The sequence below is a fragment of the Bos mutus genome, chromosome 15, assembly GCF_027580195.1.
Source record: "Bos mutus isolate GX-2022 chromosome 15, NWIPB_WYAK_1.1, whole genome shotgun sequence".
In the NCBI taxonomy this organism is placed as follows: Eukaryota; Metazoa; Chordata; class Mammalia; order Artiodactyla; family Bovidae; genus Bos; species Bos mutus.
In genome coordinates, this window is record NC_091631.1 from 28,180,989 (window position 1) to 28,196,976 (window position 15,988).

The 15,988-nt window shown below is 52.1% G+C and overlaps 1 protein-coding gene across 3 annotated transcripts in view; it reads left to right on the plus strand.

The window, feature by feature from the left end:
* The window catches only part of CHRDL2 (chordin like 2), a 34,101-nt gene extending 23,160 nt beyond the window's left edge, over positions 1-10,941 (plus strand). For 2 of the 3 annotated variants that reach the window (XM_005903220.3, XM_070383722.1), the window contains exons 7-12: positions 1,214-1,382; positions 2,304-2,498; positions 5,544-5,717; positions 6,541-6,595; positions 10,023-10,115; positions 10,780-10,941. In XM_005903220.3, the coding sequence (XP_005903282.1) occupies positions 1,214-1,382; positions 2,304-2,498; positions 5,544-5,717; positions 6,541-6,595; positions 10,023-10,115; positions 10,780-10,870 (777 nt within the window). In that variant the 3' untranslated portion in view covers positions 10,871-10,941. The remainder of the gene's footprint in view (positions 1-1,213; positions 1,383-2,303; positions 2,499-5,543; positions 5,718-6,540; positions 6,596-10,022; positions 10,116-10,779) is intronic. The other variant, XM_005903221.3, reaches the window with a different exon arrangement.
* The last annotated feature ends 5,047 nt before the right edge of the window (positions 10,942-15,988 follow it).

Consider the following 15,988-nt stretch of genomic DNA (forward strand, 5'->3'; position numbering starts at 1 on the left):
CCCACCTCCCTCCCCGCCCCTACCATGCGTGCGCATGTGCTGTCGCTTCAGCTGTGTCCAAGTCTTTGCGACCCCGTGGACTGTAGCCTGCCACGCTCCTCTGTCCTTGGGATTCTCCAGGCAAGAATACTGGAGTTCCTGTGCCCTCCTCCAGGGATCCTCCTGACCCAGGGATTGAACCTGCACGTCTTATGTCTCCTGCATTGGCAGGCAGGTTCTTTACCACTAGTGCCACCTGGGAAGCCCCTGTCCTTGTCATAGGAGGCAGCTAAGTGAAACCCACCAGACTTAGTTCCAGTAAGTAGTTCCAGCTATTCACTGAACTCAGCTGGATGATGTGGGTAAGTCATATAGGGGTGTTGGGCTCTTCAATTCCTTCTTGCCTCTATTTTACTTGACAAATATTTCCTGGGTACCTCCTGTGTTCCTGGGCCCATGCTTGGGGCTGGAACATAGTTTTCACTCTGGGAATTCCTGTGGGCTTAGTACAGACATTGAAGGACTGTCTCAGAGACTGTACAGTCAGGAAGGGGCTGCAGAAGAAGGAATGTGACTCAGTGTCAGTGAGGGGGTGATAAATTCCACCCCTGCCCCCAGCCCATTTGCTTTGTTCTCAATCCCCAATTTTTGGATCAGGAAGCTCCTGCTGTGCTTCATGGCCGTCACACATACCCTTTGCTTTCATCGCCAACCCTCTCAAGACCTGATCTGGAGGTGTAGGGTCTTGGGGTGTTGGATTCAGAAAAGGGGCTCCTAAGATCCATCATCTCTCAGTCCTCTCATCTGGGGGATTCTGCAGTCAGGTGGGATCTTTGGAGGTCCATCCCCTGTCCCGTCACCTAAATCTTCTCAGACAAAGAATTTCCTGACGCTCATCCTCACTCCATTTCTTAAATATTAAGTTCTTGGGGTCCCTGATCACTTGCACCTTCCAGATCAAGACCTCAGCCCCCTCTGCTCACTCTTCAGCCCCAAGGTTCTGGCGCTGCCAGCTGAAGAAGGGCTCGGTGGAGGCTGGACTTCCAAACCACTGACCTCCGAGAGTCTTCAAAGATGCATTGCCTGGGAATGTCTTTGACCCTATCAGACCTTCCTTCTGCCCAGAGCCTATGCCGTCACAAGAGCCACCTCAGGCCTCTCACTGCAGCCTGTTTTTCTGCTTCTGCACTGGCAGAGGCCCATCAGTGATCTTCATCTTTCCTGCCCTTTGCAGAAACATTCCCAGGATCTGTGTTCAGGGGACAGCGGGAGAAAGAGAGACCTGAGCACCCCGTCCCCCACTGGGCCCAGCGCCTCTCTGGGCTTCATCCCTCGCCACTTCCGACCAAAGGAGGCAGGCAGCACCACAGTCAAGATTGTTCTGAAGGAAAAACATAAGAAAGGTGGGAACCGGAGCCTCTGCAGACCCTGAGGTGGGAAACGGGGCCCCTGTCTGCTCCTACTTCCCATCCCTGCACCTCCACCCCATGGTTCCCCAGTCTCAACTTGGCCATGGGCTGGTAGACTCATAGAACATTAGATCTAAACTTCCATCTGACAGATGAGGACACTGAGGTTCAGAGTATTGAGTTAAAGACAGAACCTGTTCTGAAACTAGGACTACAAGCCATATAACAATCTTCCTTTGAGTATGATTTTGCTGGGAATTGAGACGCAGAGAAGAGAGAGATGAAAATGGTCCCTTTCCTCAAGGGACTCATAGACTAGTAGGGGAGACAAGCATGTAAATCAATTATTACAAGATAAGGAGGTATTGAGGGAAAGGTTTTGATGAAGGAAGAGGGAAGCAGAGCTGGGCTGCAGGAGGATGGTTGGGATGGATCACGGAAGCAGGTCAAGGAGACAACTGTGGCAGCAGATGGGGAGAGAGACCTCACTGCATGTCACCCTGATTGGTGGAGTGGGAGGAGCCACAGTGGCATCCGTCCAGCCCCTCTCTGACAGATGGGACACTGAGGCTGTGAAAACACACGGGACCTGCCCACGCTCGCATGGCCAGGTATTGATAGCACAGGTCTCCTACCATCAGGCCAGCCCTCTCCACACTTCATCATGGGTGCCCATGACAGGCAGGGAGGACTCTTCATCTTCAACAAGAACTTACCGGTCCCACCTCTGCCCTGAGTGCTGAGATGGGGAATGTCAGGGACAGGGGACTGGTTTATTCCCTGGCCTCTACAAGCAGTGTGGCTGGGCCAGACTGGTGAAGCAGGGACACCCCAGGGACCTACCCTCACCACTATTGGACTCTGTCCCAAGCCCAAGGTACTGACTCTCCTCCCTTCCTGCCTTCCTTGGCCCAGCCTGTGTGCATGGTGGGAAGACATACTCCCACGGGGAGGTGTGGCACCCGGCCTTCCGCTCCTTCGGACCCCTGCCCTGCATCCTGTGCACCTGTCAGGATGGCCGCCAGGACTGCCAGCGGGTGATCTGCCCCACTGCGTACCCCTGCCATCACCCTGAGAAAGTAGCCGGGAAGTGCTGCAAGATTTGTCCAGGTACAAAGAGAGCCTGGGGGCAGGGAGGGCACTGGCTAGAGCAAGGCCTAGGTCTCTCTCCCCAGGGCACAGACACGTAGAACGTCTCCTGTGGGCATGGATAGATGGGGCATGGACTCAGAGTCAGGGGGTTCAGGGGCTTTTAGATGCACAGAATGCTGGAAACATGGCAGTGAGAAATGCCCAACTCATAATACGAGACTTACAGAACCATCTAGTGCTACAGATCCAAAGGCTCTCAGGCACACACAGAATCAAGTAATGTCCTGGATTCAGTGAAGTCATAAAATCTTAGGCTATTTTTTAGGACTTTTTTTTTTAATTAATTTATTCTTTTATTGAAGGATAATTGCTTTACAGAATTTTGTTGTTTTCTGTCAAACCTCAACATGAATCACCCATAGGTATACATATATCCCCTCCCTTTTGAACCTCCTTTTAAGAGGAATGAGTACTTATCATGTGCCACATAGGTATTTTGCATGAGTTCATGCAATCCTCACGACAATGGACAGGGTGGTCATCTTCATCTCCATTTTACAGAATGAGAAGATAAATACCTTGTCCCAGGTCCCAAAACTGTAAGTGACAGAGTTGGGATATGAACCCTGTCTGTCTTATTCCAAAGACAATGCTCTCCTTTTTTTTTTTCGGCCATGCCATGAGGCTTGCTGTATCTTAGTTTCCCGACCAGGGATTGAACTCAGGCCACAGCAGTGAAAGAGCCAAGTGATAACCACTTGGACTGCCAGGGAATCCCCACAAAGACAATACTCTTGATCACTGTTGTCTTCTTTCCGTCCTCATCAACATATGGGAAAACTGAGACCCAGAGAAGGGAAGGGACTTTCCTAAGTCACACAACAAAGGAGCAATGAAGCTGGAAAGAAGTCCTTCCAAAACCTCTCCCGTATCACACTCACCATCGTCATTACTGCCACCATCACCTCAACCTCTCCCAAGCCTTCCCTTCTGTGTGTGTTCATTGTGAGCCTGTGTTTGGTGGTATGAGTCACTCAAAAGACTTGATTCCTTCCCTTGACCTTATGGGTCTATTTTAGAGAGAAAACACAGCCGAGCAGTTCTAAGGCCACACAGGGCAGTGTGGGATTAAGGGCATGAGTGGAAGGCATAAGCAGGAAGGTTTTAAAAGCTAAGGGTGGGAGGAAAGGGCAGAGGGTGGGGGTAACAAAGCTTCTAGAAGTCAGGCTTCCAGAGTTGCCGGCTGAGTTCTTTCAACAGTGACCGTAGGATTAATGGCTGTGCAGGAAAAAACGTCAGAGCATCTCATTGAGAAGAGCAGCCTGTGACTGTCAGCAGGAGTTGTTGTAAGGGGCGGGCCCGTTCCCTCAAGCCTGGAAGGAAGGCAGGTGGGGTTGAAGGCGCTGTCCTGGTCACATCTCTGACAGGGCTGGCTACAAAGCTGAAAGGAGAAGAACGGGGAAGAAACAGAGGAAGGAAACGTGAGAACCGACTGTGCACCCAGTATTGTACTATGATTTCAGAGCTTACTTAATTCTTCCATCTCAGTCATTTCACAAATGAGATATCGGAGTGGCTGTGATTATCCTAAGTCTCCACCTGCCCCAGAATTTGCTGTCAGGAGATGTGAGTTTGCATGGGTTTGCTCCCTGACATACTTATCTCCCTAACTTACTCTTCTAGCCAAGGACAGCTTACTTTACCTTTCTGAGCCTTAGACATAGAATTGATGAAAGTGCTTTATGAATTGCAAATCAAAACCAAGACATAAGGGATAACAATCACTTATAGATTAATAAACACTAGGGGCAAGGTGAGAGAGAAGCATGATGGCATGATGGATGAGGGTTCAACTTGAATTCTCTTTATTTATTTGGCCATGCATGCAGCTTGCAAAATCTTAGTTCTCCAACCAGGGATCAAACCCAGGCCCACAGCAGTGGAAGTGTGGAGTCTTAACCACTGGACAGCCAGGGAATTCCTTTTTTTTTTCTTTATTTATTTTAAAATACATTTCTCTTTCTCTTTTTTTTGCTGCACTGCACAGTTTGTAGGATCTTAGTTCCCCAACCAAGAGTTGAACCCAGGCCCTCAACAGTGAAAACACAGAGTCCTAACCACTGAACCGCCCAGGAATTCTCTTGAACTCTCTATGAGAATGGCTGGGGCTTGTTGCTGGGCTCCTTCACAAACACACGTAGTCTTGGGCTTACCCTCAGATCCTACTCCATTTCCCCTTAAAGATATTGAGACAGCTTATAGCTTTTAGCTGGACACCTCAAAGGTCTTCATAATTAGTAAGAGTCTAGAAGGTGGGGAGATGTGTAGGGATTTAGTCCTTCATTCCCTGAAAGACAATCAGGGAGTATTGATACATGGAAAGTTCTTGGAATGTCCTTTAAATTCCAACATGTCAAGGCTTTATGATTGGATCCAATTTGCAGGATCCAGAAACAAACATTACCACCACCCCCACCCCCCCCACCACTACAGTCGCCATCATCACGGTTATCACCACCTGTCCCGTGTGACACTCCATCGTCATTACTGCCATCAGCTCCTCAACCTCTCCCAAACCTTTCCTTCTGTTCATTGTGAGCCTGTGTTTGGTGATGTGAGTGACTCAAAAGACTTGAAGAACAGGATTCCTGCCTTTCCCCCTGTGGGTTTATTTTAGAGAGAAAACATACCCAAATGAAACAACTACAAGGCAATGCAAGGCAGCATGGAACTAAGGGCATGAGTGAGAGGCATAAGCAAGAAGGGTTAACAGCTATAGGTGGGAGGATATAGGGTGAACTAAGCTGTTCCAGGTGGGCTGCCTGGAGGAGGTGGAAGGTGAGCTGGGCCCTGAAGGGTGAGAAGCTTTCTGACAGGCTAATCAATGGGAGGAGACTAGGGGAGAGGCCCCCTCTCTGTTCCCAGAAATCTCCTTGTCTTCCCAGGGGCACCAGAACTTTCCCAAGGACCCTAATGACCCTGAGGGAGATGTCAGCCCCAGTGGTCCCCCAGTGGTACCAGGAGTGGGGAGACAGAACGTTCACAGCTCCTTGTCTCTCCCAGAGGACAAGGCAGACTCGGGCCACAGTGAGATCAGTGCCACCAAGTGTCCGAAGGCGCCAGGTCGAGTTCTCGTTCACACGTCAGTATCCCCAAGCCCGGACAACCTGCGTCGCTTTGCCCTCGAGCGTGAGGCCTCTGAGCAGGTGGAGATCTACCTCTGGAAGCTGGTGAAAGGTGAGCACTGGTCCATTCCCACTCTGGCCTGTCCCCCTTCCTGTGCTCCAGCCACCCCCTCCCAGGGGTGTTAGGGAATTGATTAAGTGCCTCTGGCCCAAGAAGACCTGCCTCAGGTCATCTTCCAGCTCTGAGTCCCAGATTCCAAGATAGAGGGAGACAGTGACTCTGACAGTTGTGATACTCTCGCCCACTCTGAGATGCCAGAGCCTTGAAGTGCTCCCTCTCCTGGGGGAAAGGGGTTGTTACACTTTGTGAGGAGCCAGGACAGAGTAATGCCTACCCCGATGAACCAAAGAGCTGTCCATTGGTAGAATTTCAGCAGACTGGGAGGAGAGATCTTTTCAGGCAGGAGGGCCCTCACAGCTCCCTCAAATCCTCAAGGCCAGTCTCATCTAGCCTTTCCTTTATGGTGGATCCTATCCCTCTACGGTAAGCCAACATATTTCTCATTCTGTGAGAAACTTACCCTGTTCAGCAGGCTGCTTCTATCACCAACTGAAGGTTAAGAGAAGGGAATTGCTGAGAGTTCAGCTTTGGGGCTCTTCTTGTTAAATGTAAATCCCCTGGGTAAAGTAAAACAAATTAAACCTTTAACTGGGAATTAGTTCTAAGGTCACTTTTCTCTACTGATGTGGTTGGCTGGCAGTGGGGAGGTGGAGGGGATGGGGGGCGGAAGAGGGAATGATAATAAGAATGATGACAATGATAATAACAACCAATGTGTGAAGCACTTTGAAATTTACAAAGTGCTTTCACATTCATCATTTCATTTGATCCTCAACGATCCTGAGAGTTAGGTATTATTATCCCCATTTTACAGATGAGGAAACTGAGGCTCAGAGAGGTGAAGTACCTGGCCCAAGGCCACACAGCCAGTAAGTGGAGGAGCTAGAGCCCAGGTCTTGTGACGTCAGATGCGGCTCTTTCCCTGCTCTACTCTGCCCCCTGTCGTGGGAGGAATGGACCAAGAAAGCGGAGCTGTTCAGCCTGGAGAAGAGAAGACTCAGGGGAACAGGACCGCTGGCTTCATGGCTCTGAAGGACTGCCCCAGGCAGAGGGAGCATTTGTGCTCTGAGTGACCACAAGGGTCAAAACAACAAGCAGGGGCTTTGGAATCAGACAGACCTAGGTTTGAATCCCGGCTCTGCCATTTCTTAGCTGTGTGGCCTCGGGCAATCACTTGACCTCTCTGGGCCTCAAATTTCTCTCCTGTGAATGGGAGAGAAGGGGCTTGAGAGGCTGAAGTGAAATGACATAGGTACCACCACCGACCCATAGTAGGTGCTAAAAATGTCTGCATCCTTCTCATCCCACCTCACTGGCTGGGTTAGAATGTCAGAGAAGCACGTTTCTGTTAATGAGAGGAAGTGCCTTCTCAACCTGAAGTCTTCCTGCAGTGGAAGGGAGGGAGCAAGTTCCATTCACAGAAGTGTGTAAGCAAGAGCACGGGGGAGACTTGACCAGAGGCTGAGGGGGAGGTTCAGTAATCCTTATGGTTGCTCTGAGCGTTGGGAGTCCATCAGTCCCTGGACAGGTGGGGTTGCAAGTTTATGCTGGGCCTCCTCTCACCTGCTCTGGCACCACAGAGAGTAACAGGCCAAGCCTCTGTCCTCAGGCCCTCCTGGATTGCAGGAGCTCCCTGGGAGTCGAGCTGGTCAGGGAAACCTTCATGGAGGGTGGACCTGGGCTGGACAGCATGTAAAAAGGCAAGAGGGGCACACTGCAGCGACAGCCTCAAACTGGCTCCAGAGCCCATGCTTATATGTCCGGCGCTTTGTGACCGGTGAGTAGCAGGGACTATGTATAATGTCAGCAGTTCACAGACGTAAGAAACCGGAAGGGTATGTATTGTGTTAATTCCCCATTTTGCAGATAAGAAAACTGAGTCTGAGAGGTAAAATGACTTGCTCAAAATCACACAGTTTAAACAGTAAAAATTCAAACCCAGGTCTTACTGTCCCCAGTGCCACCTCCACAAAGGTGACCTTATGCTTTTAGGGAAGGACCCGAGGAAGGCACAGGATGGCAGAGATGGGAGAGTCATAGCTCAAGGCCAAATCTCATTACCAGGGGTGCAGCGAAAAGGAAGAAGTGGGGAGGACTCCTCAATTTCTCAATGCCAGGCCCTGCCACCCTCTCACTAGCAAACCTACCCACCCTATCACCTCCTAAGCCCCTGGGTGGCTGAAATACCCCATCAACACCCCGCATTCCCTCCCTGTCCCAGACAGAGAAAGTCAAAACAAACTCTCCCAAGGGCCGATTGTCAGTGGGAGACTGTTGCTGTTTCCTCACCCAGACAAGTGGAAACAGCAGCCCTGGGGGCCAGGAGAAGAAGAGGAGAATTGACCTGGAGACAAAGTGAGCTGAAAACTGGGCTGAGACCACACCAGAGTGGGGCCAGCTCCAGGCTCAGAGTCTAAGCAGAGAACTGGCTTAGCGTTAAGGATTTTTCAATTCTAGCATTTCAAGAGGAGAAGGGACCTCAGGGTTCTCAATTCCTCCCCAGCTAGGGAAGGAAGTCCCTCTGTTAACCTCCCTGATGGTCTCGAGCCCCTGACTGCACTCAGCCCCACCTCACCTCCAGACAGGTGGTTCACTTGCCATTCTGGGAATGGCTGTGCTCGAGAAGGTTCTTCAGTAAGCCAAGCCTGTCCTGTCTCTTGGAACTCACCCACCACTACACCTCTGCCTGGGACACACAGAGCCCAGCCACTCTCAGGCCTGGCACACCCTTCACAGGTCAAAAGATCACCCTTCACCGTTCACAACCATGACCCTCAGACAAGCTCTTGCTTCTAGGCCCAAACGCCCAGACCTTTCAATCACGCTTTGCACGTGACAGCATGGAGACCTCTCTCTTCCAGTCACTTCTCCAATTTGTGTTTGGGGGTTTGTGCAGTGGCAGGCTGGGGCACCAGGATGCATCCTCATCTCATACTTGTGATGCAGCCTGGGCCTCTGGAGCAAGTCTCTCCCATATTCTGTCCCTGGCACTGGGGTGGGGGACCTGAGCACAGCGCTGGGTATTCCTGGCTTCCTGGAGCTCAGTCCCAGGACCAGAGCAGTCTGTGCCCCTAGGCGGGATCCCACCCGGATTCCCATAAGCAAGGCCAGTTCTTGGTTTTCTTGAGGGTGGTACTGGCCTAGCAGAGGCCTTGCTGTCACATCTGTTCTTTCTGGCCACAGCCCCTGGTGGCAACAGCTGGCGCGACCTCATAGCCCAAGTGCTCAGGGCTTTAGCACCATGTGTGGTGCCTGTGGCCAGCTCCCTGGGGGATACAAACATCAGGAGATCCAGCTAATACCTCATTCCCCCTCAGGGCCTGGCCTAGACAGGGTACTCATATATTTGCTTATCCATCCATCCAGGGATTCATTCATTCACCCCTTCAGCATGCCTAATATGGGCCAGGTTCAGGGAACCCAAGAAGAGTCCTCTCCATTCCCAGTCTGGTGGAGGAGGCAAGAACAGACACAATGATAGCATATTAGAAATAGGAACAATCACAAACAGAAGCCAAGAGGTGTGGGCAACCCAAGGAGGAAATTATAACTATTTAAGGGAGGAGGGAGAATCAGGAAGACTTCCCAGGTAAGGCTGGGAGGATGAGAAGTTCACCTGTGGCAACAGAAAATGGAGTTTGGCAGAAGAGATGGCAAATGGGAAGGCTTGACCCCTTCAGGGACCTCAAGGAGTTGGTTAGGGCTGGAGCACAGGCAAGGGATGGGGTGAACTGAGCCTTGAGTGGAAAGGGTGCCTACAACCCTGACACCTGTAGTGCTTTGGTGTCTGAAGCAAATCACCTGTTGATTTTTATCATATGTTCTATGTCCAGAAAAAAAAAGACTGATTAGGCCCTACAGGCCTGGCAGCTTCCCACCCTCCCTCCCTCCCTCCCTCCTTCCCTCCTTGCCCCTCTGCATTGCTGACAGGTGAGGGGTGTGAGCACAGGATGATGATGGTGAGAGGAGCAGGGTCATGGAAGGAGGGGGTGACAGGGTAACAGGCATGTTTTCCAATGTCTGCAGCCGGGATCACAGATGAGAGGCGGGGTTAAAGGTCAGAAGTCTAGGGTAGTGACCCAGGTAAGACACGATGGGGCCCAGAGGGGAAGGGTGACATTGGGGGATAGGGTGAACAGATTCAAAATATTTAGGAAACTGAGTCCTCAGGATTGGGTGTCTGGTCAGAATAGGGGAAGGAAGGGAGGTGACTGGGTCGGTCCTGGGTCTAAGTCACCCCATTTCACTGACCACACACCCTCCCTTTCGTGCTCATGCCCTTGTCTTTGCCCTCAGGAATCTTCCACTTAATTCAGATCAAGAAAGTCAGGAAGCAAGACTTCCAGAAAGAGGCGCAGAACTTCCGGCTGCTCACCGGCACCCACGAAGGTGGGACTCTGGGCCGAAGACAGGGGCCTGGGAAGAGAGTCAGGCTAGAAGCTGGGGAGTTCCAGGCTGCTGGTGCTGGGAGGGGGTTGCTGTCAGCCACAGACGTCAGTTCCCGGCACAGGAATCCAGTGGGTGTCTGGGCCAGAGATTTCCCAACTCAGGCACTCGAGAGCTCGGGAGCAGGAAGGTGAAGCAGAGCCAGCTGGATCTAGTCTTGGGGCGAGGGAGACAGGCCTGTCAGAGGGGACTCTGAGCCCCTAAATCCTGGTCCTGCGTAGTCCCTCTACTGGAACCTCTCCCACTGAAACCTCCTAACCACGTTCCTACAGAGGCCCCCAGCTTACTCCCCACCACCCTGAGGAAGATGGACCCAGGGGGGTGGAGAGGAAGTCACAGAGGGGAGGTCACCAACAGGTGTCAGGTTGAAGGTGGGCTCCTGTGCCAGAACCCTTTGGGCTTATGGGGGTAGGATGGGGTCCCCATCTCTTTCCCCTCTGTGGGCTTCAAACCCAGCCTACTCGGTCCTCCTCGTCCCAAGTTTTCCCCACCCCAGTCACCCTGCCTCAGTTGTGCACACGTATGCACACGCACACACCACAAACACACCCTTACACATACATACACTGCACACCCGCACACAACTCTTCCTCTTTCCTCCATGCAGGTCACTGGAACATCTTCCTAGCCCAGACCCCGGAGCTGAAGGTCACGGCCAGTCCAGACAAAATGACCAAGACCTTATAACAAAGATCTGAACAGTTGCAGATATGAGCTTTATCATTTTTGTTGTTATATATTAATAAATAAGAAGTTGCATTACCCCTCAGCCCTGCCTGTTGAGTCCGTTTCCAGTCTCTGCGTGTTCTCATAGTGATTACAGGCAGGCCTGGTTATCCCCATTTTACAGGGCTGGGAACTGAGGTGCAGAAGGGGCAGAGGGTGGTTTTGAGGGCCAGGGCTAGTACCCACCCCACCCCCCAACCTGCCTTCTGACCCAGGCCCTTGTCTGCTATCGTGGCCTCTCCCCTGCTCTGGGCTGCTGCTGTCCGCAGCCCCCCAGCTACAGCGCCTCCTGCTTTTGTGGGCAGCCCCCTTCCCATAACTCTTTGGCACTGAGCCTAGTGAAGGGGACTGACTCCAGTCAGCCAGCCGAGGGGTATGCACGGAGTCTCAGAGTACTTTCCCAGCAGATAGTGCAGGGGTCCTGACAGTCGTCAGCTACTCTCTACAATGAGGACACAGAGTTGAGGGAGGAGCAGTAATTTGCCTGAAGCCACAGAGCAGGGTGGTAGCAGATTCGGAACTGTATGCCAGGCCTCTTGCTCCAAGCTCGCACTCCTTCCCATTCCACCGTGACCAATGTTATAAACCCGAATATTCTCACCTCAGAGGCTTTCCAAGACTTGGCAGTCAGATTGCCAGCCTTGGCACCACGGTCTGGGAAGAAGGCCTAACAGTTACAATTAAAGACAACATCAGTCATTTATCCTGCCCATGGGTACAGTTCCTTTCCCTTTCAAAGATGTTTTAATGCCCATGATTCTACTTAAGGTGAACAATATAGGAATTACCCCCATTTTAGAGAGGAGAAGACAGAGGCTCAGAATCACCCAGTGTCTTCCCCAAAGCCTTACAGTGATGAGTGGTGAAGCCAGGACCAGAGCTCAGACCTACTGACTTGCAGACCTGTGCTCTCATCCACAGTCACATGTCACCCCCCCATCCCCAAACCTGATGGGAAGCCATGGAGAGATGGTGTCAAGTGGCCTGTGAGCTGGATTTTGCCACCTGCAGCCACGTGGCTCTGCTCTGAGCCCCTGTCTTGTCCCTGGGCGTCTGAGGTTGGGGAAGTCAGCTAAGCTGCCTCCCAACACCGCCCTCACTGACAGGGAGGGGTATCATCCTCCCAAAATCCCCCTGCCTGCTCCCCAGGGCATTTTCTGAGACAGTGGGGTTTGAGGAACATGCCTGAAATCTCCCCCTCATCCTTGGAGTAAAAAGACATCCAGCTTCTCCCAGCTTCTGCCTGTCCCTCCTGGAGAAGACTCCTCATTCCAGCCTGGCTTGCTCACCACATGGGGTTAATTTGAAGTCCAGGGTGGCTTCTGAATCTCCTGAGTTGAAAGTCTAGGAATCAGTTAACACCGTTAACTGGTCATCCTTCAGCCTAGCTCAGATGTCTTCTACTCAGTGGAGATTTCTCTACCTCCTGGAACCTACCTCTGCCCCTCCCAGCACAGGGACCCCTTCCCTCGCTGGAGAATGGGGTTGGAGGCAGGGATCTGTGAGCAGAGGCATTTCCTGGTCCTCAGGACAGTAATGACTTCCTTGTATACTTGTCCTGATGTTGCAGGCCAACCCCCTCCCTGGTTTCTCTGATGGACTTATTCGAAGATTGTGCTATACACCCCAAATCTTTCCCACCGTGGGAGGCATGTTCAGCACATCAGAACCTCCTGACTTTGGTCCAGAGCTTTCTGAGTGTGTCAACACACTCAGAATCTCTAAGCAGCTCTCCCAGGGTTTGACATCACTCTGAGTTGTCTTTTCCTTCCCTTTATTCATTCTTAAAACACTTTCTGAGCTACTCTGGTCTAGGCCTTGTGCTAGATGACCAACACGATATAAAGAACCAACATGGTTCCCTGCCTGTCCTGAGTGAGCCAAAATCTTGAGCAGGAGATGAGTCTTTACAACACCATGAGTGCAAGGGCTGTGACCACAGGGCCATGGGGAACATAGCCCCTGCCCAGATGGAAACACTTCGCTGAGTCTGAAGGATAAGCAAGAGTTAGAAGAAAAGGTGGAGGGGAGGGAGGGGAAGGTAGGTGGACAGTGGCACAGGAAGAGACCGCTGTGGGGAGATGAAAAACAGCTTCTTACAGGGAGGACCACAAACAGTTCACTGTTGCTGGATAATAAAATGTGAGGGAAAGAGCAGAGGGAGGTGAGGCTGAATACCTAGCCGAGAAGCTTTGGCATCACCCCGAGGGCAGCAAAGAGCCCTGGAAGCGTTTCAGTGCTTCGGTCAGGTTTGTGGTTTAGAAAGCTGGCCCTGCCTGCTGGTGAAGGGCGGGGTGGAGGAGCGAGACGGGGACCAGGTAGGAGGCTGTTGTGGGATCCAGGGAAGGGAGGACAGCGCCTGGGCAGGAGAGAGGCGCTGGGGCTGGGATGGACGCAGGCTGAGGAAGAGCGGGGAGTCTGGTGGAGCTGGTGCCTCACGGGGTGGCTGAGGGGAAAACCCAGGAGTTTCAGCTGAGCTGAGTCTCAGGCGAGAACCCCAGTCCTTTGGGTATATTATGGTCTAGAAAGGAGGCTGGGCCAGAGACAGAGATTTGGGAGCTGTTGGCCTGCAGGTGGTAACTAACACCTGGAGATGGGAGATGCTGGCCTGGGAGAGACTGTAGAGTGAAAAGAGAAGGGAACTAGACAGAGCCCTGGGGCATCAGCAAAGGAACCTCATGGAGGCAAGAGAGAAGTCAGGAGAGTGTGTGGCTGAGTCCAATAGATGAGACCTGGAAAGGGCTCTCCACGGGCAGAGGGGGCTTCTAGGGACCATGGCAATGGGCCATGTCAGGGGAGCTGGGAGGCAGGAGCAGGTTGTGGGGGGCTGAGCCAGAGTCTGGGAGATAAGGAAACAGAATGAGTGGTGAAAGAGGGGAGAGAGGCAGGTCAGTGGCTGGCAATAGACATAAGATAGAAGAAGCGGGTTTTCAGACAGGATTTAAGCATGTCTTGGTGATGAGAAAGGAAAAAGTAGAAGAAACAGGAGTGAGGATGGAGGAAGGGAAGGTTTAAGAACAAGTTAAGATCCATTCATACCAGAGGCTTCCTTGGTAGCTCAGCTGGTAAAGAATCCGCCTGCAATGCAGGAGACCCAGGTTCAATTCCTGGGTCAAGCAGATCCCCTGCATAAGGGTTAGGCTACTCACTCCAATATTCTTGGGCTTCCCTGGTGGCTCAGCTGGTAAAGAATCCACCTGCAATGTGAGAGACCTGGGTTCGATTCCTGGGTTGGGAAGATCCCTGGAGAAGGGAACGGCTACCCACTCCAGTATTGTGGCTTGGAGAATTCCATGGACTGTATGGCCCATGGGGTCACAAACAGTCGGGCACGACTGAGTGTCTTTCACTTTCACTTTCCATTCCATAGTGACTTTCCATTCTTCCTCAGTCCCCAACTCGCTGCCTAACCCTGGCTGGGCTCCCCATGAGTGTGATGTGGGAGAAGGATGGAGTGGTCTCCAGGTGCTCCCCAAGACTGCTGTAGGGAGTCCTGTGGGATCTGCCATCTTGCTTGGTGGCCAAGCTGGGCATAGCCTGGGCTCTGGGTGAAGCACGTACATCCCTTCCCACATGCACGGTCAAATCCAATGTCTCATCTGATACCCAGGATGACCCAGTGAGGTGGAGACTGTCAACTACATAGCGAAGAAGAAGAAACTTCTGGGAGAGGAAGTGACCTAATCAAGATCACACATCAGTAAATGGCGGGGGTTGTTGGGGTGGGGGTGGATTCCAGGAGAGGTCTGGGATTCTGCCCCTGAAGGATCCCAGAGCACTGGAAGGGCCAGGTCTTGGGCTAGGACAGGCACAGCCTCTGCTCCACTCAAATTTCTTATGTAGTTTTCTGGCCTCCAAACTTGATCATCCTGTTATAAGGCCAAGCCTGGCCTCCAGGTTTCCTGGAGAGGCTCCCTCCTCCACCTCTCCTCCTCCTCTAGCAGCTGTGAAGCCACCTCCCCTTGTCCCCTCACGAACCCTGGGCTCTGGGAAATGGCAGTATTTCTGAGAAACAGGACGTGGCCTGTGGTTTGGGGCTGGCCTGGGGGTGAGGGAAGGCCTGGGGCCCCACCAGGCACAATGGCATCTCTCTCTAGGGCAGGCCTGGCCACCCTCCTTCCCCTCACCCTGGTCCCTGGAATAGACCCACTGCCGGCCTTCTTCTCCTGCAGGATCAGTTTGTGGAAGATGAACAGGAAGTGCCTTAAGAGGTTGGCTGATGTTGGGAAGGGGTGGGGTGGCATGGGTTTCTACACACAGGAGTTATCTTCAAAGTCAAAGTGTTAGTTGCTCAGTCATGTCCAGCTCTTTGTGATCCTATGGACTAGAGCCCGCCAGGCTCTTCTGTCCATGGGATTTCCCGGACAAGAATACTAGAATGGGTTGCCATTCCTTCCTCCAGGGGATCTTCCTGACCCAGGGACTGAACCCGGGCCTCCTACATTGCAAGCAGATTCTTTACCACCTGAGCCATGACCTTCTCTAATGGGAACTGGGACGAGGATCTCTGGCCCCCAGCTCAAGGCTGTTTGAATGACCACATGACATCTAATGGATTTTATCCATCTCCAGCACAAAACAGAGCCCACATAACTCGCCCAAAGTCAAAGAGCAATGAAGAGCTGGGGCTGTGACTGGAACCCACAGGGTCTGACCCCAAAGTCTCCTTCCCTCTGGCCCATGATATCTGGGGTTAGGATGAGATCTGTCTTCTCACAAGCCCCCTGCCATCAGCCTCTCCTCTTCACCCCATTGATAGCAAGTCTTGCCTATCAAAACAGCATGATCTTTAAAAACACAGATCTCACCCTGTCTCCCCCATTAAGCACCTGCTTTAATGTCTTCCCTTTGTCCTCAGAATAGTATCGAAATTCCCTCTTCTGGCCCTTGGGGATCTGGCTCCTGCTGCTCCAATTCTCTCACCTCTTCTCCCAGCTGCATCCCAGGGTCCAGTTTGCTGCTTCATCTGATCAAGCTGGGATGAATGTGGGCTCTAGGAAGACTTGGGTCACAGGTTTCGACACCATCAGGGTGTTCTCTCTCTCTCTGTTTCACCCGGCATAACAGCACTTCCTTTCCAACCAACTCTG